Source organism: Mandrillus leucophaeus, unplaced genomic scaffold (assembly GCF_000951045.1).
Source record: "Mandrillus leucophaeus isolate KB7577 unplaced genomic scaffold, Mleu.le_1.0 Scaffold5, whole genome shotgun sequence".
NCBI classification, from domain to species: Eukaryota; Metazoa; Chordata; class Mammalia; order Primates; family Cercopithecidae; genus Mandrillus; species Mandrillus leucophaeus.
Genome location: NW_012105364.1, coordinates 14,173,814 through 14,196,614, shown reverse-complemented (window position 1 = coordinate 14,196,614; position 22,801 = coordinate 14,173,814). Strand labels below are relative to the sequence as shown.

General features: G+C 36.7%; 1 protein-coding gene across 2 annotated transcripts in view; it reads left to right on the top strand.

Moving 5' to 3' along the window:
* CPED1 (cadherin-like and PC-esterase domain containing 1) overlaps positions 1-2,661 on the top strand; it is a 327,742-nt gene extending 325,081 nt beyond the window's left edge. For both annotated transcript variants that reach the window (XM_011995975.1, XM_011995976.1), the window contains exon 23: positions 651-2,661. In XM_011995975.1, coding sequence (XP_011851365.1) covers positions 651-863 — 213 coding nt within the window. In that variant the 3' untranslated portion in view covers positions 864-2,661. The remainder of the gene's footprint in view (positions 1-650) is intronic.
* Positions 2,662-22,801: the final 20,140 nt, after the last annotated feature.

Below are 22,801 nucleotides of genomic sequence, written 5' to 3'. Positions count from 1 at the left end.
AAAGAAAGAAAGAAAGAAAGAAAGAAAGAAAGAAAGAAAGAAAGAAAGAAAGGAAGGAGAGAAAGAAAGATCCAAAACTAAATCTACATATATATATCTAAATATACAAAGTTATTAGTTTAATAGTGCAAGTGCCCAGAGCAACAAAACCACTAAAAGTAACAGTTTCTGCAATGGAAAAAAATTTTTTCTTTTCTCTGAAAATAGCTTTAATTGCCATTTTATAGAAGAGTGCCATGACATGTTTAGGGTACCATGTTTGAATCAGTGGCCTGGCAAAGGCACACCAGTGCCTTTCCTATTGTGGTGCTATGTCAAACTGTATGTTAGTGTGCCTGGCCTGAAAACACACACACACACATACACACACACACACACACACACACACGAGTGGCAGATAAATCATCTGAGACTGTTCCTTAATTGCATTGGAGGCAGCTGCAATGAGGTAAGAAAAGTGACAAAGTTGAATTTTAACCTTGGTCTTTTTTGAAACGTAAGTTAGAGCCATTCCTGGTTATGTAAGTCATATTCATGCCCTTTTGGCAACATCCGTGTGGCAGAGATGCATGTTCAAGTTTGAGAGTTAGTTATGCAAGGATCAGATATTCTTGATTTTGCCTCACAGTTTTCTTGCTCTTCATTTGCAGGTAGTGAAATCAAAGTTATCCAAAGAATATAACTTTATTAAAATGAAAAGATCAAGAAATCATATCCTGGGAAGATATTTCAGCAATCAAAGCAAACTACAACAGAGCACTGTAACAAATTTTCGATCTCCATATCATGTCAGAGGTCCAATAAATCAGGTTTGTTCTGAAATCCTTCTCAGCAGGATGTGTGTAAATAAAAGGACTATGTAGGCGCCCTGCAGGAGAGCTGAATCTGGAGCTGGAGACAAGCTACTCACCCGGACAATGTTCTAGGAGCCAAGAGCTGTGCATCACACACATTTGAGATTGACCACACACACTTGTGCACACCAGCACATGCATGCACACCAGTACACACACAGTTAAATAATGATAACACTTCTTCTTACAGCTTTATGAATTCAAGATGTGACCTTGAACACAAGTCCATTTCACAGTGAAAGATATACCTAGAAAAACGTTACTTGAAGCATAGTTATTAACCAGAACCACTGTGGGCCAGGTATGGCATTGTGATAATAAAGAGAAATACAGACACTTGAATTATGTGAAAAAAGATAATGGTCTTTCGTCTTGTCTTACCATCTCTATAGGTACATCAATATTGAAAAGGAGAAAAGCCAATTACATTCCACTGGCAAGTAGAGGTTGTGCTTGCATTCTTCACCAGGAGAAAATGTGGTGTTTATGATGGCTTAGGCTTTGTGAATCTAATGCTTATGAAAAACAGTTCTTCCTATACTTTTTAAATTGTATTACTGAAAGGAAAAAACAGGAATGTTCCACAAGGGAATTTGAAGAGATTCTATGAGAGAGATATAAAGTGAAATATTTTATCGTTAAAACACCAATATATTTAACTTTGCACTTCTTGTGTTTCTCATAAACATTCCCTCTTGTCCTATCTGTGCACTTGGATGGGTAACTGCAGTCTGAATTAATGAAATACATAATTTTAAAGTAAGTAACAAAATTTAGTGCCTCATGTATTACTTTACTATGTTTCATTGATGATATTATTTAAATCTTGTGTTTGCCATTACAGCCCTATGTAACTGAAAATTACAATTACATTTTATGTAAATATTTTGCAAAGGATTATGCATTCTCAAATGCATAGGTATTTTTTCCCATTGAGCATTTGCATATGTCCACAAATAGTATTATGTTACTAGTATCTATATTTTGATTTTCCTGAGCAACTATGTCAAATCCAAATTTAGAGTAGACATAAAATTATTATTTTTATTAAAACTGTGGCATACGTATAATACATACCTAATTCTAGTAGTGAGAACTATCTCTTCTATCTCTTTAGGTTCAAAATGGTGAGTTTCTTTATTATACAAATGCTTTGTTGTGAGATAACATCACACAGTTACAATGGATTTTAAAGGTTTGTCTTTTTTGGGTGGGGTGGGAAGCTGAGAGGGTTAATTCAATACATGGCTGAAATTACCAAATATATAAATACCTCAATTTCACTACCGTACAAGAAAAAAACACTTATTTTGATTGATCAGTTCTTTTGTATGAATATCCACTTCCTTTAAATACTCTATTTTTATATATATTTTTATATGAAGATAAACACGAATTTATATTTAACTGTCTTAAATTATATTTACATAAATGCAAATATCGTTTGATATAAACAATACAAATCTGCATCTTACAGATGATAATTTTTTTAGAAGAATGATACGGTATTAACTTTAAAAATAAGACTTTTCTAATATACGCTTAAAGGCAAACATCATTTTTAGATTTTCAGTGATTTTTTTTAATGACATAAAACGTTGCCTGTGTGTGCAGCCTCTCCATCATGTTTTAACATACTGTGTACTCTGTAGCAGTTTTACAGTCAGTATTTCTTATAATTTTATTTTGACCTATCCGTAATCATCTGACTGAGGTTACTCTGGTATTTGCCTCTTCACTGCTGAAATAATAATGGATTTTAGAAACAATTGTAATAATATCGCTAATAAATGTCTTACGAGTAATAGTCTGTGTTTGTAGAGTATCTTTTATTTTCTTTTTTACTGAAGATGTACAACTACGCAAACAGTGACCACTTGGCAGGGATATTTTCAGGTGGATTCAAGTATTATAGCGTGGTTAAACAGGATTAACTAGATAGTCCCTTCTAAGCCTAATATTCTCTAAGTTTATGATCAGATGAACTTCCCACTGTGCAATGACCAAAATGTATGAAGATAATGTATTGTAGTGACAAGCTTTTTTAAAATAATAATAATAATAGCAATAATAAGACACTTAAATGCCAAGAATCATTTTAATTGCTCCTTAACTGAAACTGCATTTTATTTTACCTAGGTGTATGTGTATGTGTGTGCACATGTGTTTATACGTATTTAGCAAGTTCCTAATTTCAAGGGGAAAAAATGGGAGTAGGCATTTTAACGTATTTTTAGGTGTAAAAGTTACAGGAAATGTATTATTTTGGTAAGAATTTATTAGAATCCAATCCAAACTAAACTAAAGAAAACATTTATAACATTAAAAGTCAAGAATAACTGCATAAACATTTCCAAGCATCACTGTTGATCTTGTGTGTGGGTGGGCACGGGTGTGTGTGTGTGTGTGTGTGTGTGTGTGTGTATGTGTGTGTTTAAAAGCACAGTGTACTATTTGCCAGCCACCCAAGTAGGCAGATAAGATCCTGCACAGGCATGAAAAAGAAGGGCTCACATTTGCCTGCTGGTTGGGTGGGTTTGCATTTGGGTCATTCAGTCTTCCTTGTGTTATTTGCCCATGTGCCTAGAAGTCTTCTCTACAGAGCAGTGATTCCTACTTAAGAATGTGTTGGAAGAAATTACTGATTTTTGAGAAATATTTCCCATGATGCTTATGGAGAAAAAACTAGTACTATTCTCCATATGAAATGTCTTCTTTTAGTTTCCTTTCACGGAAGAATTCCAAGAAGAAATATAGAAATGGCTCAAAATTATGTAACCCAGTAAGAGTTATTTCAAAGTTATAATGCTTTGGCAGAGTAGGGAGGGGTGTCTAATATAGTGGTGAGATTAAGAGTCTAGATAGTTAATCATGGTTAGGATCTTATTAAGTATTTTCCTAAGGGCTCCTCCATGTGAGTAAATGCTGAAACAATTGTCTTTATCTAAAATTTATCTGAATTTTTATCTTATAAAAAAATCCCCCCAATTCACCAAAACCAGTGGCTATTAATGTATTTAAAATGAACAAAAATGACTGAGTGAGCTGGTATAAACTGATAACTTCAAAAATACGTGTTCAAGCACAAAATGATAGCATAGCAGATTCCACCATTTTGTGTGGATCAAGGAATAATTACTCTCCAAATGCCACTGTAGTTTTGTTTTGTTTTTTTTTTTTTTAAACGTGTACTTAAAGTTGCCATGATTTTTATTGCTCTTGGAAACTAAGGCATTTTAATAGATCACTTCAGCCTAAGGGGATGAACCAGAAGTTGTCGGGAACCCCCAAAGACCTACTAAAAACAACAGGATACTGCCAGCACCTACAAACAAGATTTTGTATTTGGCACAACTTCCAAGGTTTCATACTGTCAAAAAGCCTTTTATCATGTTTTTATTGCTGCAGTAACTGCTATTATCAACTTCCATATTTCTTTCATGATTCATTCACTTGATGTAGGGGGATATAGAACTCATTTTTTTCTAATTCATATAGACCATGCAGTCCTCCTAAAATGGTATTCCATTTGTTTTCTTTATGCTTGCTGAAATGTAAAGAATTTGTTTTATGGCCCTATTAAATGTCAGATCACTATGCTTTAACACACTAGATACATAATCAAATATTACTGTGAAAACTTATCAAGAGTATTTAAATTGTGTAAGTCTATTTGAAAGGCAAATAAAAATAATTACTTAAAACCAACTAATAGTTGGTTTTAATAAAAAGTGTCACTTTTAGAGAAAACACCATAAAAGGATTCCTACAGTGTAGTAATATTTAGGTAGCTTAGGTTTTGGATTTGATTTATGTTGAGTGGTATTTTCTCCCAAGTCTGTAGCACTCTCCGCAGAAGACTTTTTAAAATTTTGTTTTTCAAAGACTTTTCTTCTAGCCCTTTTGGTAATATATCTGGGAAAAATATTCTATTGTAGATTAGGTTATGAGTAGACATTTAATATCTCTAACCAAGATGTCTTCTTAAGGTGATTTATGTGTAGCATCATATGATTCATTTTATCATATGAAATAAAAAATTATACTTTTTATAATATAAAAGAGTAATTTCTATGAAATCCATTACCATGTTTAGATATGTTTTAAAAGCAAAATATTTACAATTGATTATTGGTACATAAGAATTCAGAAGTAACATGGTTTCATAAATACAAAATGTGTTCAATTGATTCTCAACTATATAGTGACTTATTTTATTGTTGAGCTGGTGAAATGCAGCTATTTGATGCAGCTCTTAGCGCTAAGCTACACAGCTGAATGATGGTATGTGATTGATTTATATATTTTGTTCAATTGTATTTCCACTTTCTTTTTTATAATAAAGCCTGTTCAAAATATGCAGATTGAAAGCTCAGTGTATGCCATCAAGATAAACATTTTAATTTTCTTTCCAGTCTCAAATTTTTGTTTGGTCTATAATTGGTATGGTTTTAAAATTAAATCATAAATTTGAATATGAGAAAAAAATTTAAGGACACTAAAATTAAACAAATATATGTTGTAACTTGTAATATAACCATGTATCCACTAATCTCCATTTAGGTATAAGAAGTTGTTTGGTCTACAGTAGATCTTTTTACCTTAATAGCTGGATATCTGGGATTCAGAATTCTTGTGTTGCTTTTCAATAAATACATGGAAATAAGAGTGCAAAATGCCAACACTGAATGCAGTGCAGCCTACGATAGTCCATGAGGTACATCACAGTCTGTGCAGGATTGAAAGGAAGCTACAGCATAGGCCTTCACACCAGGAGAAACTCTCCTCCACTGGGTTTGGGGATGGATACATATGAGCACCTTCTAGCTACCTCTGACAGCTCTTGGACATCTCTTCAACCTCTTCTTAGTGTAAATCACATTGGAGGGTCCAATTTCCAAAGAAAAAGCAAATAATAATTTTAAGTCTTTAGTGGACCAAAATTTACAACCTAGACTAATCAAATAGCAAGTGGATATGACTCTAATGATATTTTCTGATTTAAAATCAGGAAAAATAGAAAATGTGCTCTAATCATCGATATAGTATATCCTTGAGAACTTAAAATAGAAACCCATTTTTTACAAATTGATTTTTTCACCAAAGGGCTCACTCATCTACTGTGATCATTCCTGCTTGTCCTTACCTTTGCCTTTTAAATGGAACTTACGCAGTATTTTTGTGTGCATTTAATATGTAATACAAGATACATTTTAAAGCTTACATTTTTATGTTCTCCTTCTTGCCTTAATTACATGTAACATGAAGCTTATGTTTTAATGGGCATAGGCTCTCCAGTATTACAGTATCATAAAAAGAGTTTATGAGCCTTTTGTTAAAAATCAGTGCCTATGTCATTGGCAGGGCATGGAATTATTTGCAACTACTTCTTCTACTTGTAAGATACAATTTGGTCTGAATTAAAAATACTATGAAGGAAAACTGAAACAATGCCTTTGTAGCCCGAAATGAGTTTAGTCATCAAATGGCACAAATTTGGGTCCATCAGTTTCCACCACATGTGCATACCCCCTGGGGAAAACCTGATCTCTGTTCACACTTGCCTCTATAGAATACCCATTTCAATGTTCATATTAGTTATGCAAAATCAATGGCATGTTTTTAAAAGGGTGTGGATACACCCTTAGCTCAAGTTACTCCTGCCAAGAACAGGAATTATTTCAATAGGATGGAGTTTCCAGAGCCATGTTATTGGTAAACAGCCGGAACTCTCTCTTGGCCACCTATCCTATAAATAAATTCATACCTTCCATGAATTATTTATGGATTCTGAGATGAGGCTGATACAGACATTGCATCTCAGGTTCTTATTTCCCAGAAGAATGTACAATCACAAAGTGGGTGATTGGCTTATGTGGTGTTTTTCTCTTTCCTGGGATCATTATAAGTCTTTGAAGTACTGAGCTTCTTGAAGTCGATTTCTCTTCCAATGGAAGCATCCCTGGGCAGTCTTTAGCAAACTGTTATCAAATACAGTGAAAATAAATGCCTTCCCTTCACCACTGATCATGACTTGTTATGCTGCCTCTGCAGACAGGAAAGTCAAAACTGGTGGGTCAACGCCAAACCTTGCCTGGTTTGTGCCTGGGCAGAGTGTGTGTCAAATAAAAGACTTGAAAACAGGAATTCTGGATTATTTTCAAATACAAACTCATCCATACTGTATAAATACATGGGTGTGTGTATATGTATAGATAAAATGTATGCACACACACACATACACACACAATGAAATAGATAATGGAGCAGTATCAAATAATCTTATATCCATCGAATTAGTTCCTTTAAAACATTCCTTTTATTTTTTATTTATAGCAGCATTTAAAACTTTTAGTATAACAGGTTCTATATCTCTAGATGCCTTCACCAGGTGCTTGTCTGAACATGTGGGGAATGCGCTTCAAGGCCTCCGCCAAGCAGTGACGGAGCAGGGAGGGATGTGTCAAGGGAGATGTCTGCCAGATGCTTTTCTCAAGAGATGACAAGTGACTCAACTGCCAGAAATCGCCAAAATAAGAAGATACTAGGAAATGTTGGACCATGGAGTCACGAGGGTTCCAAAACTAGAGAGAACTATAAACTATAGTTTAAACTTTAAAACTACAGAGAACTCAAGGAAAGAAAGAGAGCAGGACCACTCTGTGCCCCGATGCAAGTAAATGGATCAGTAACGTTCACTCATGGGAATCACACTTAGTAGGGACTCCAGCCACATGCCCTGCCTCTGCCCTCTGATCTCACAGGGCCTTCTCACTGGCAAATGCTGAGATGGGTGGCTAAGAGGTAAGTCACACCCCTCAGTATGACTCAGTGTGATCCTCAGTATCGCTGAGGGGTAAGTCATAATTCTTAGTTATGCGGCAGCATAACTAAGTCCTGTAAACTGTGGCAGAGGTTCCGCTGGGTGAAGGACACCCAGCACGATCACAGTTCTGCAGCTCATAACTTCCTCCCTCCAAATCAGATTTCTAGTTGGCCTCCACCCCTTTTCATTTCCCCTTTTTGACTTAGATGGTTTCTGTGTCCACCTCCATTATAGCATTTTCACAATATAATTACCTACAATCATCTATTTGATTACCCTGAGCCGTTCATCTTTCTACTATCCAATCTCTAATGTAAAGTAAGGGTTCAGCAAACATTGTTCTCTCTCATTCTTTTCTCTGTTCACTACTTCTTAGCTCAGATGCTATCTCCTCTAGGAATCTTTCTCTGATTCCTCACATACTGATCAAAGTATTCTTTCTTTGCATTCCTTTGGCGTTCCCTGTTTACCCCTAACCCAGACGTTTTATCTTTGTCTAAGTTTGTCCTCCCTAGAATGTAAACTCCATGTAGAAGGGACTGAGTATTTTGTTTGATTGTGGATAAGCAAAATTTTTAACTGTTTTATTGAAATAAAATTTACCTACATGAAGTTCACTCATTTAAAGTATAAAATTCAGTGGTTTTTAGTATATTTACAGTTCTGCGGTCACCGTGATAATCTAACTTTAGAATTTTTTTTATCATCCCAAAAAGAAACATAGCAGTCACTCTTCAACTTTTCCTGCCTCCACTCCCCAGACTTCAGTGACCACCAATCTGCTTTTTGTTTCTATGGATTTGCCGACCCCGGATGTTTCCTATAAATAAGATCACACAATATGTGGTATTTTTTGGCTGCTTCCTTTCACTTAGCATTACTATGTTTTAATCTTTGCACTCTCAGTTTAGAAACAAATTACCTGGCACAGGAGAGACACTCATGAATTTTTAATAAAAAAAAACAACAACAACAACAAACAAATGCACTAACAAACTCTAGCATTTTCTGGAGTTAAAAATTGTGCTCGAAATAGAAGTTATCTAAAAGGCTTTGACAAAGCACTATGTTAGAAATAGTATTAATAACATCACTTCCTGATACCCTGTTTAGCAAGTACCCAATGTTTGTTCCCATTGTGTATATGTATTATTTTTAACTGTTTTATTGAGATACAATTTACCTACCATGAAGTTTACTCATTTAAAGCATAAAATTCAGTGGTTTTTAGTATATTTACAGTCGGGATTGAGGTGGAGTACAAAAGAAGTAGTTGGGGAAGATGTCAGGTACATGTGGAAGTTGTCCTCCTAGACTCAATGGGGAGGCTGCTAGAAGTTCAGGGAGCTGCTGACACCCGGTGCTGGGCCCTGAGGCTTGCAGTTGCACGGGGCTATGGTGCTTCAGGCCTTCTCTTTGCTGTACCCCTATACCTCGCTCATCGCAGAAGAAGCAGATGTTCTCTCCACCCTGCCCCTAGCAAAATTGGAAAGGATTTGATGAAGTTATGCCCATGTCTAAATGAACCGTATCTCAAGCCCTCATAAGAGAACTGAAGTTTTAAGAGAGGACAAAGTAAGACTTTTCTAGTTGTGAAATTTCAGGTATCAGCTAGCCAGAAATGGGACTATTAAAAGAAGCAGGGAGTATCACATAACTTATCTGGAAGAGTCGGCTATTTTGACACCACAAATCGAGGAGCCAGGAAAGAAGCTATACTGATTGCCCCATTCAGAGATGTAAGTTATCGGAGCCTAAAGTGTATGGGAAGATGTTCATGCAGACCCTGCCCTTCCAGCATATAGACCAATGGGCATGGCTTCTGACCCATAGAAATATTTCTACTTGCTTTCTTTTTCTACCATACTATCACCAAATGCAATATGAATGCAGCATCAAAATTCATTTTTATGTTATAAATCTTCCTTTAATTTTGTATATAATAAGTGCTTACAGATGCAAATCATGTTTAAATAGAAGGACATAATGGTTAAAAGAAGTATGCCATATTGTAATAATTTTGCAAACAGCTGTTTCAAGTTAGCATGTGTGTATTCCCAGTCTTGTGTATATGAGATACAAGTTAATGTCAACAGTACATTAACAATGCAACTGAATTTAATTATGGAACTGGAAGTGCTATGGGTAGAGAGATCGCATTTTCACTGAAAAGCAGAGGTAAGGAGACATCTGTTTCTGGTGAGTTTCAAATAGGTACTTGTGTCTTTTACACTCACCAATTCTATAATTTTTTTAAAACTGTGCATTAGCTAAAAGATTTCTCTGCATATTTTTTCCTAAACCAAGATAGCAGATACATTCTTTAATTTTGCAAGTAGCATTTAATTTAATTTTGCAAGTAGCATTACATATGATTTTGAAATATGAATCTGGGAAGTATAAAGAGCACTGCAAAGCACAAGATTGATACTCATACTTTTGTACAAAGCTGTGTCTGGAATTCAGAGCAAATGAAAAGCTTTCTTGCTTTGTTACCAAATGACTCCCTACTGTGTCCAAAATTCTTTATTTTACTACATTCTACTGTTTGAAATCCTTTCAGTTAGTGAAATCACTTAAATTAACCTCCAGGCTCTCTTAAGATGCTAATATCTTTGGGAGGGTTGGGGCTATTAGACATTTACGATATGAGTGAATTTTATCACATTGTTTTTCTACCAACAGCTGGCTAAATTCCATGCACTGAGTAAATAAGGGGAATGGGGTGTAATTTTGAAGGGAACCCTTTTAGGAAAAAGATACCTGTGGGGCAAAGGGGAGCCTGAGAAGCAGTGGGACATTGACTGCCTAGGGGTCACTGTGACCCAGTGCTATCCTGTGCCAAGTTCACCTCTAAAGACGGGACTTTAAAATCACTTACAGTTGAGCAATGGATTTGGCATATAGCATCTCTGAGTAATTGTTAGAGGAATTTGAACTATTTACTTGGGAAAGCAGAAACTTCAGAGATGACCTGATTGGGCTACTCCCATCACCCATTGTTTTGCATTTTGCCGATACAGCATAGTCAGAAGACCTAATAAACACATTTCTTGAGCCTCCATCTGACCATTTCCTGGTTTCCACCACTGCACAAAGCAGCAAAAGATGTTCCTTTATAGCACTGCACTTTCAAGCAGAAGTTCACTGCATCTAAATGCAGACCACCGAGATGGTTGCCAAGGAAGACAAGCATTGTTAAAATGGAGACAGTTACCTGCTTAAAAGTTGATAGAAATTAAAAGTTTATATTCATCCTTTATTGCTCAGAGAATTTGAATACTCTTTCAGTGCAGTCTGGCTGACATGCCAACTATCTCATGCTATAGAAGAATAGTTTTCTCTTCCTTTTTCTTTTTTATTTATTTTTAGTTTAATTTTTTGAGACAGGGTTTCACTCTGTCTCCTGGGCTGGAGTGCAGTGGTACAATCACGGCTCACCGCAGTCTTGACCTCCTGGACTCAAGCGATCCTCCCACCTCAGCGTCCTGAGGAGCTGGGCTACAGGCGTGTGCCACCATGCCCAGCTAAGTTTTGTATTTTTGGTAAAGATGGGGTTTCGTCATTTTGCCCAAGCAGGTCTCGCGTCTCTGAGCTCAAGTGATCCTCCCACATCGACCTCCCAAAGTGCTGAGATTACAGGTGTGTGGGAAGAATATTTTTCTAAAAAATACACTGAAAAACTAGGAAGATTAAAGAATGCAATGGTGACATTCTATCTTCTAAAGGATTTTCTAAATTTGACTAGATATGCTCATTGTCTTTGGCCTCCACAGACAGAAGGCAATTTAGTGAACTGAGGATAAACTACAAAAATTCTATCCTTTGTCCCTACCATGCAAATAAAAAGCAAAAGCATGACTGTTACCTTGACAGAATCTGCTCCACTTTGCCATGTTTATTTCTATGTTGTACTGAAAGGTGCGTGCTGGCTAAAGTCTTGTTGGGGAACAGAATTCAAAAGCTTAAAGCACCATTCTTACGGTTCCAAAATAAAAGACAAAGGAGATAGTGAAAGAACATGAGAAGAATAAGGAAAGGGAAGAAATGACAGCAATAAAAATTAAAAGGAGAAAGAAAGAGGAGGTTCAGAAACCCTAAAGAAATGGTGGCAGATGTCATTTGGTGTCATGATTATCAGTCAGCAAGACTGGTCTAGAATTTAACCACAAGTTCAACAAGTAGATCTTGGAGGCTGCCATAAATGGGCAGCGAAGGTTCATAAAATGTTTAATTATCCAGATGTGTGTCTGGCTTTACAGCCATGAAGTAACTGCATTGTCAACACGATACAAAGATGCTGTTAATCAGGGACAGGATAATGATAGTCACAAAAGGAAAATAAATGTCATATTTCTTACAAACTAATCTGATTAGTCACACTTTTGAAACTGCCTTTTGAAGAGAACTATTGCTTTTCTGAGTTTAGTCATCAGAATCATGAGTGTTTTTGCTTCAGAAATAAACCTAACCACTGTAACTCATTTGCTTACTGTATTTCTCACATCTCTTAGTAATAAAAGTTGTCCTCAATTCTGATTCTAATCTTCCCAGATTAGGTTATCAAACTATTTCAGTGAGCGCTATATTTTCAGTACCTGGTCACGTGATTCAACTTTCTCTCAAAGATACTTTCCTAATTGCTTTACACTAAAGATGATTAGTCTGGAAAGCTAAATTAACACAGAAAATTCATTTCTGGTTTTATCAACTGCCAGTGCACATTTAAAACAGAATCTATTTTCAATAATCATGATTTGAAACATGGAACTAACAGATCAAATATGATTGGCCTCATAATGTACCAGACAGTGCATGCAACTACTAGAATTACTGCAACTGAACATCAATACCAAAGAGCAACTGCTCTAGGCCGGGGAAATATTTCAATAGCTGACATCAAGTCTTAACTGGCCATGGCCCTTAGGCAGTGATCCTGACAAGATCAGCTGTTTCCCAGCACTACAAATTCACTATGGGTGGATTTCTTGTCCATTGTTCTTGTCTTCCTGTATTCCTAGTTTCAAGCTAGTAGACTATCTGGAGTGAAGATGGCTGAAGTTGCTGTTTAGTCAACCTGCTTAGATGGTGTCAGAGCAAACTACTGCAATGTAATTGTAGGAAAGTATAAAATTTCACACTGTGGATAAACAATCCCTGGCCAGACTAGGTGGCATTCTAAGGACATTCAACAAGGGAAACAGTATGCTTGCAAGACTTTAAAAAAAAACTGCCACAGAAATGAGCATGATCAAACAAAAAATAATAATTTTATGTGGTGGATTCTTGCTGAGGCTTCTAATACCTCTAATAGATGCACTGAGAGATGATAGGAGGCTTACAAGGGTGGCTCAGTTCAAAGAGTTAGGATCAAGAATTTCCAACAAAGTGTTGTGCCCATCTACTCATGAATCCACAAAACTGAATAAAATCCTCACAATCAAAAACAATGTGTTGTTTTGAAATATCAAATGAAAAAACAGATTACTAAAGCAATATGTATATTATGATACTTATGTATAAAACACACAAAATTGAGGATAAAAAATCAAAGGAACACACTAAAATGTCAACAGAAACTGTCTCTGGTCCTGGGATTACAAATGATTTTCTTTTTGTTTATTAGAATATTCTAATCTTTCTACAATGAATATACATTAAGATGGTTAAAAGTTTTGAAAGAATAATCAAGATATTTTAAAAATCAGATTCTGTAGGAAAACAAAAGTGAAAACATTTAATAAATAATAAAAACACAACCCCAAAAGTCCTGACATTGAATGGACCTATTTAGTAACAATGACAAGTCTAAGAAATACGTCTTTTTTATGGAATTTCTGGTTAAAGGTGGTGGTTTAAACATGAATATTTACTTTGCTCTTTTCCAAAAGCCCACAATAACAATAGTAAATTAATGTTTTAAGAACATATGTCTAAAAGACAAAGAACAATACAGACAATACAGGAAACACAGCAACATAGCTTTGAAAACTGTAAAGCAGGTAACTGAGTAATAACTGAATTATCAGACTCAAGTAAGTAGAATCCTAAGCCATTTGTGGAAGGTCAAGAAGCCACCTGTTCAACACCGAAATATTTCTGAAAGTCTTAAAAATTGGGACCACTACAAGCCCTGTAAGTTGAATTGAAAGTAAGACTAAAAAGTAAAAGGACTGGCTGAACGTTTAGAAAGCAGTTAAACCCTCAGATTACTTCCCTCACTAAAGGGAGTTTAACAAGTGTCCACGGGACCCCAGCAGAAGATGGTGGCTCCACTCTTTGAAGAATGTAAGATACAGGGTATTTGGACTGAAGGACACCAAGAAAAGTGAGAATTCAGATATCAATCTTAAAAAAAAATTTAGACAGTAAATGCTAAGACTTCTTAAACTCTCTTCTACTAGACCAAAGAACATTAGCCAATATCATCAAAACAGAAGACTAAAATATTCTTCTCTGGAGAAACTGACCAACCTAAGAGACAAGACATAAATATACTGACATTGAAGATTTGCCAATAATATCACCCATCAAAATCATCCTAAATTAAAACCCAAAGTCAATAAGTCCCACCCACATGGTCTGAGCATCTAATTGGCTTTTAAGTACTCTTTCATAATCATGAGCAACAACCAAGGATTACTGGACATCTGACGCAAGTTTCTAAAATGACAGGGACAAAGAAAAACAATGAAATAACTTGGAAGAAGCAGGGGGAGGAAAATTTCAGAAAATGTCACTGATACATTGTATTAGAATAATGTCACCTCCTCTAATATGCCCACATCTGTATTGGTTTCCTCGGGCTGCCAAAGCAAAGCATCACAAGTGGGGTGGCTCAAAACAACAGAAATTTATTGCCTTACTGTTCTGGAGGCCAGAAGTCCAAAATCAAGATATTGGGAGGGCTACACTCCCTCTGGACGTTTTAGAGGCAAATCCCTTCTCACCTCCTCCAGCTTCTGCTGGTTCCAAGCATTCCTTATGGTATCACCTCCAGCGTCTACCTTGGTCTTCTCATGGTCTTCTCCTCCTTCTCTGTGTCTGTGTCTCTTCTTCTTTCTCTCATAAGGACCCTTGTTACAGGATTTAGGGCCCGCTCAGATAATCCAGGATAATCTCTTGTTAACATTCTTAATTACATCTGAAAATATTCTTTTTCCAAACAAGATCACATTCACAGGTTTTGGGTATTAAGACATAGATATCCTGACTTGAAATGATCTGCCCACCTTACGTGGTGAAACCCTATCTCAGATTAAAAAAAAAAAAAAAAATTAGCCAGGTGTGGTGGTGCACACTTGTAATCCTAGCTACTCAGGAGGCTGAGGCAGGAAAACTGCTTGAACCCAGGAGGCAGAGGTTGCAGTGAGCCGAGATTGCACCACTGCTCTGCAGCCTGGGAGACAAGAGTGAGTACTCCATCTTAAAAAAAAAAAAAAAAAAAAAAAAAAAAAAAAAAAGCATAGATATATGTCTATTTGGGGGGCACCACTCAACCCACTATAATGTCCTAGTCCCTGAAACCTATGAATATGTTACATGGCAAAAGGGACTTTGCAACTGTGATTAAGTTAATGCTCTTGAGAAGATTTTCCTGGATTATTCATAGGGTCCCAATGTAATCACAGGGTCCTTACAAGAGGGAGGCAGGAGGGTCACAGTCAGAGAAGATCTGACAATAGAAGCAGAGGAACAGGAGATATCACAACAGAAGCAAAGGTCAGATTGATGTGAGGAAGGAACCACAAGTCAAGGAAAAAAGGTAGCCTATAGAAGCTGGAAAAGGCAGGGAAACCAATTCTCCTCTAGAGTCTCTAGAAGGGACCCAGGTTTGCTGATCTATTACAGATTTCTGACCTCCAGAACTGTAAGATGGTACATGTGTGTTTAAACCACTCAAATTGTGAGAATTTTTTAAAGGAGTAATAGGAGACCAATACATAATATACAATGATAAGAGAACATAGCACACAAAAATTAAAACAAGTTATTTCATTTTTAAAAGCATGCAAAGAAATATACAAAGAGCTCTTAGAAGTCATACACATACACAAGCACCTGCACGCACATATACAGGTCCACACATACACATGTATACTAGCAAAATGAAAAACTCAATAGAAATCTATAAAGATGTAATTAAGAAAATCACACATAAATTGGAGAAAAACATACAAAATAAAATAGAACAGAACAGTTACAAAACTTAAAGAATCGGAAAGTTGATCCAATGTTCATAAAATAGAAAATTCAGGAGAAAAAAATGGAAGAACGGAAATCAATAAAAAAAATTTGAAAATGTTTTTCTACAAGCAAAAACATTGTTTCCTATACTGACATAGGCTACTGAATGTCTAGAACAATTGATGAAAATATACCCACATGTAGTCACATTACCATGAAGTTCCCAAACATTACAGAGAAAGAAAAGATTCTAAAAGATACAAGAGGAAAAAAGGGTCTGGAATGTTGCAGTAATAACCATGGAAGCTAGGAAACAATGGGGAAATGTCTTTGACTGTCTGAATGAAAATTATTTCTAACCTACAATTTGACACCTAACCAAACTATCAGAGTAGGATGACGCTATTGTAAAACAGGTGAATTCTGATAAAAATTTACTTTACATATACTGTTTATCAAGAAGCTACAGTAGTATGTGCTTCCCTGGAACAGGACAGTAAACCAGAAATGAGAAATACACAAGATTCAGAAAAATGAGGTCTCTATTTAGAAACAAGGAAACTATAATCCCTGGGATGAAGATCAAGAGGATCCCTGGACGGTGGGGCACCAAGTATAAAAGCAACCATTCCAGATTGGAACAGGTCAGGGGATGTTGCAAGACACTGTGCCAAAAACATGGAATTGATAGCACTTCTCATTCATCAGAGGACATTTAGAAAACTGGTGAGGTTCGGAGTTTGATTCACGACAAGCACATAGAAAGCTAAGCAAATGAGAACTCACAGAATGGTGAGTTACCAGAGGCTGAGGATGGAGGAGGAATAGGAAGATGTTGATCAAAGAGTAGAAAGTTTTAGTTAGACAGGAAGAATAATTTTTTAAAACTGTTTGCACATTATGGTGACTATAGTTAATAATAATACAGTTTTCAAAATTGCTAAGAGAGTAAATTTTAAATGTTCTTACCGTTAAAAAGGTAAATATTTCATGTGATGGAATGTTAATTAACTTGATTTAATCATTCCATATTGTATACATCACATTGCTTTGTACTCCAAATTTATATAATTGTAATTTGTCGATTTATAATAAAATTTAAGAAAAGAAAACTAAGTGGGGAGAAAAGGCAAGTGAGGAAAAGGGAAATAATCACTGTTTACCATATAGCTTAGCAAAAATAACACTATGTGTCATAATAATATAAAAGCTCACTAGTGACCTAACCACAATTTTGAGATACCTATATTCAAAATGGAAAGGATAAGAAAGTACACATGTGCAGGGATTGGGGTGAAGATCACAGATAATGCCTAAAATTTTTAAAATTAAAAAGCAATGGCATCAGTATTAATATTTAACAAATTGAGGAAAAATATTGAAAGAATCAGGTCAAAGAGGTGAAAGTTGTTATCCCCGGGGAGGGGAAAATGGTAGAGAAGTGAGAAATTTGCTTTTCATTGCAAGACCTACAGAATTGTTTATTTCATGTATGTGATTTTTAAAAATCTATGGTGCTGTTACAATTGTAGTGAAAGGATATTTTATTTAAGCTGTTTTGCAAAGTTTGATTAGTCTACTGAATAGTACAGTTTAAATATTAATATAAGGAAAGGAGCCTCAAAAAAATTTCAAGACCCGCTGGAGGATACTGCATAAAACTAAGGGAAACAATCCTGGTTGAACTTAATCTTTCTAGGTGGCTCTTCTATTTTCTCCAGCTGTTAAATATATTTATGACTTTCAACTCCTTTCTGTTGTTCATTTTTGAATTCCAGGCAAGACACACCTTAAAGCAAGCAATTACCAAAAATAATCCTCCATGGTAAGGGTTATCAAATCACTTAAATTATTCTGAAAAAATGTAGCATATTTATTTCTATGCCATCGCAAGCAGTCATAACCTGTTTTGTCAAGCCTGAAAATCTATGCAAATCTATCCACAAATAATTGTGAATAGTATATGAATCAAAATATTTCTTCAGTATTTTTATGAGCATCTACATACAGCAGTATTATATTTCTCAAATACAACCTATTGATTTTAGGCCACCTGCTGATTATCTATTTTGTGATTTAAATCCCATCCAATTTTCCAACCTCACGTTGATTAGGCCACCTGATATTCTTCTGGGCCACTTGCCTGAGGTGACAATGTGTGAGGAATCATGAATTAATTTTAATGCTGCCAAAGGAAACCACAAACAGAAAAGGAACCCAAATAATGTGTTCTAAGGTTAAAAAGGTAGAAGCGGACATTATTTAGAAACACTATGATTTTTGGTGAAATCATCCTCTCTGCTCCATCGGGTTAACATGTACAGCTGAGGGTGAAGAACTCTGCTCTGTCTCAACATGGCTTCTAAGTGCAGAAATGGACAGGGCTCCCATGGGCATTAATAGGTCCTATACTAACCACTCCTCTTACACCACCGCTAATTATCACTGCAAAGCTTGTCTTTTCTCCGAATACAATCCAGAGGATTTGCAATATAGTTATTTTGTCAATAGCTTCTGTGAAGGTTCTTAATCTGCCTGCCTGTCTATTTTGAGGACTTGCAATACTACATTTTACAGTAGGTAGCAGAACTGAGTAACTTGCCTTCTCTGCCCAAGCAAGTGAAGATCTCCTTTGACATTTCTGTACTCTCATTTCTTCCTTCTGTGGTGAACAATATGCTTCTCTATTTCCCACCTCACTGGTTGCTCCTTCCCTGCGGAAAAAAAGTGGCCAGCCAGTTGGTCCCCATCACGAGTGGGTGACTCAAAAGATGGTTCCACTTTTTCTCTTCCTAGATCTCAGTGTCCTCAATTAGAGTGAGCTCTCCTCTCCACTGCCTGTTGCCTCTTCCTAGTTACTTCTTTCTGGCCCAGGTTTTGAGCCTGAAACTGGGTAGATATATCAGATCAACCTTGCTTCATCAGCCTTCAGTCTTCATTTCAAGGGGAAGAAATAAGAAATTTCACTCTGCATAGTAAAACAATACTAGGACGCTTTATACTTAATAAACCTGATACTTTGCCCAAACTGGTTCAGATCTCTCTGTACATGCGTTATTCATCAGAACCCCTGGGGCAAGGAGGGGAGTGGAATATGAAGGGTAAGATTCCAGCACCGAACCCCACCCTGGACTGCCAACAATTAGCATAAGATTAAGATATGCTGAGGGCCAAATCAGTTCCTGAAGGAAAACTCCTTCCAGCCAAAGCCTGCCATAACTCAGTTAACCTATAAGGCAAATATTAGTTCTCTCCCCAAAACAGCATTAAAAAGTGGCTCCACTGTGTTTGTCTGGTGCTGGTTTCATGAGTGTGCCCTGGAGATTTCAGACAATAGACTGGTGCTAAAGTAGCAACTGGAATCTTTTACCCAGCCGGCTGGACTCCGACTCCGTTCTGGCATCTGGCCCAGTATATCAAAATTGTGGTTTTCAGTCCATTTTGGAAGCTGCTTCACTAAGCCATGTGACAACCCCAAAAGTTGGTCTGGCACCAGAAGACTTCATCAGATTGCAAACCTGAGAGCCCTCAAGTCGGCTGTTTTTGTATTGATGCCTCCCTTCCCATAATCATTAACAGAAGGTGAGAGGGCTGCAGTTGGAACACACCTCACACCTATTATGCAGTTTGTGTTTATGTCTCTGAACCGTCGTAAATCTCCTGGGCTCTGAGCACTTACCTACTCAAATAAAAAGCATTCTCTGGAGAAAACTCCAGTAAGAGTTTGAGTTATTAGACTAGCTCGACAAACTTACCTGGAAGGAGCACATGGCATGGCTACAGGTTTGTCAGAAAGATTTAAGAGTCTCAGTTTATTTACTGATTTTAACACTAGCAGAAACCGAAACTGTGAATACTCTCGACATAGCCATCTGGTGGTCCGCTTGGAACTTGTGTAAATCACATGGCACATACTAATGTAATGTAGTAGGTAGAAGTCATGACAAATTTCCAGTTGAGAAGTGGTAAATTAGTAGATTATGTCAATGCTGACAGATCTCAACTTAATGCTTCATTGATTCCACTATTCTTGTAAGAGATTCCTCGTCTGTTTAAAACAACCACCATTCAACCATTATTGAATGTCTACTATGCATTCGGCTAGCCCTATGGTAGGCAATAGGAGTTGCAAAAGAATTATTCGTACTCCTTGATTTAAAGATGTTTTATCAGTTATATAGGCTGATGGAACAAAACAGAGGCCTCAGAAATAACACCACACATCTACAACCATCTGATCTTCGACAAACCTAACAAAAACAAGCAATGGGGAAAGGATTCCCTATTTCATAAACGGTGTTGGGAAACCTGGCTAGCCATATGCAGAAAACTGAAACTGCACTCCTTCCTTACACCTTATACAAAAATTAACTCAAGATGGATTAAAGACTTAAACGTAAGACCTAACACCATAAAAATCCTAGAAGAAAACCTAGGCAATACTATTAAGGACATAGGCATGGGCAAAGACTTCATGAATAAAACACAAAAAGCAACGGCAACAAAAGCCAAAATTGACAAATGGGATCTAATTAAACGAAAGAGCTTCTGCGCAACCAAAGAAACTATCATCAGAGTAAACAGGCAACCTACAGAATGGGAGTAAATTTTTGCAATCTATCCATCTGACAAAGGGCTAATATCCAGAATCTATGAGGAGCTTAAACAAATTTACAAGAAAAAAACAAACAATCCCATCAAAAGGTCAGCAACGGATATGAACAGACACTTTTCAAAAGAAGACATTTATGTGGCCAACAAACATATGAAAAAAAGCTCATTATCACTGGTCATTAGAGAAATGCAAATCAAAACTACAATGAGATACCAGCTCATGCTAGTTAGAATAGAAATCATTAAAGACTCAACAGATAAAGGAAACAACAGATACTGGAGAGGATGTGGAGAAATAGGAATGCTTTTACACTGTTGGTGGGAGTATAAATTAGTTCAACCATCGTGGAAGACAGTGTGGCAATTCCTCAAGGATCTAGAACCAGAAATACCATGTGACCCAGCAATCCCATTACTGGGTATACACCTAAAGGATTATAAATCATGCTGCTATAAAGACACATGCACATGTATGTTTTTTGCTGCACTGTTTACAATAGCAAAGACTTGGAACCAATCCAAATGCCTATCAATGATAGACTGGATAAAGAAAATGTGGCACATACACACGATGGAGTACTATGCAGACCAACCCAAATGCCCATCAATGACAGACCAGATAAAGAAAATGTGGCACAAACACCCCATGGAATACTATGCAGCCATAAAAACGGATGAGTTAGTGTCCTTTTCAGGGACATGGATGAAGCTGGAAACCATCATTCTCAGCAAACTAACACAAGAACAGAAAACCAAACACCACATGTTCTCACTCATAAGTGGGACTTGAACAATGAGAACACATGGACACAGGGAGGGGAACATCATACACCGGGCCTGTCATGGGGGTTTGGGAGTAAGGGGAGGGAGAGCATTAGGAGAAATACCTAATGTAGATGATGGGTTGATGGGTGCAGCAAACTACCGTGGCACGTGTATACCTATGTAACAAACCTGCCCGTTCTGCACACATATCCCAGAACTTAAAGCATAATTTTTAAAAAGATGTTTTATAATCTAATTGGTGACTGACAACTGAGGTACATTAGACCATTAGCAAAAGTAAATTAAGTGATAAGTATTGTGGTAGGGACCTCAGGTGATATAGGAATTGGGCAGAGAGAGATGTTAACATGGTTAACTCCTAAAGTGGTATGACCTAGAAGATGGGTAGATAGGTTTGAGTATGTGGAAGGAGAGAAAAGAAATTTCTAGGCATAGAGGCAGTGTTTCTCAAGAAATCGAAAGACAAATATGCAGGTCCTGCTTATGGAAAAGGGACGACAGAAGGTTTCTTGCTTAGAAAGAATGAGTTCAAGGATATAGAGTGAATTTTATCAGAAATGACAGTTATGGACAAATTCTGAATAAAGGATTTCAGAAGTCAAACCAAAGGGTTTAAAACTGATGGAGGAGTAAATAAATTATTAAAGATTTTAGGGAGGAAAATATTAAGGTCAAGTTTAAATGTGAACACCGAGATATAAGTAAACACGAAATGGCATTTGTTGCTTGGCCAGACTTAAAAGCCTCCATCTCAACTTGCTCCCACTCATAATGAGGACAGTAATCAATGGTTAGACATTCTAACAATGACTTTGGATACAAAAGCAGTATCAGCAATTGCTTACTTTTGATTGGCATTTGTCGCCTGAAAAACATTTATGACATGACATTGACTATAATTTTGCAGAACAACGAACAGAATAGGAGAGCTGCAGTCAATTCTAAATGGCTTTTCTCTTGAAGCTGGTTGTTTGTTTGTTTTTGAGATTGGATCTCACTCTATCACCCAAGCTGGAATGCAATGATGCAAACAGGACTCTCTGCTGCCTTGACCTCCAGGGCTCAGGCGATCTTCCTGCTGCCTCATCCTTCTGAGTAGCTGAGACCAGAGGTGCACACCAACACATCCAGCTAATTTTGAAATTATTTGTTGAGACGGAGTCTCCCTATGTTGCACAGGCTGGTCTCAAACTCTTGGGCTCAAGTGATCCTCCTACTTCGGCCTCCCAACGTGAGGGATTACAGGAGTGAGCCGCCACACCTGGCCCCCTTGAAATTTTAATTATTCTTTGTTAGGAAAATCCTACAAGAAGGGCAAATTTGTTTTTACAATTATAGGCAGCCTAGTGATTACTCCATAAATATTACTCTAAGCAATGTAAATGCCAGATTCTTAATTTTCTTGACAACATTAAAATCACTCATTAGTTAATGAAGTTGCTTTATTTGGAAAAAAATTACTGGGAAAAAGTATTTAAAGAATCAAAACAACCAATATATTCCAGCTTTGTGCATTTTACTTACTTTCACCCTC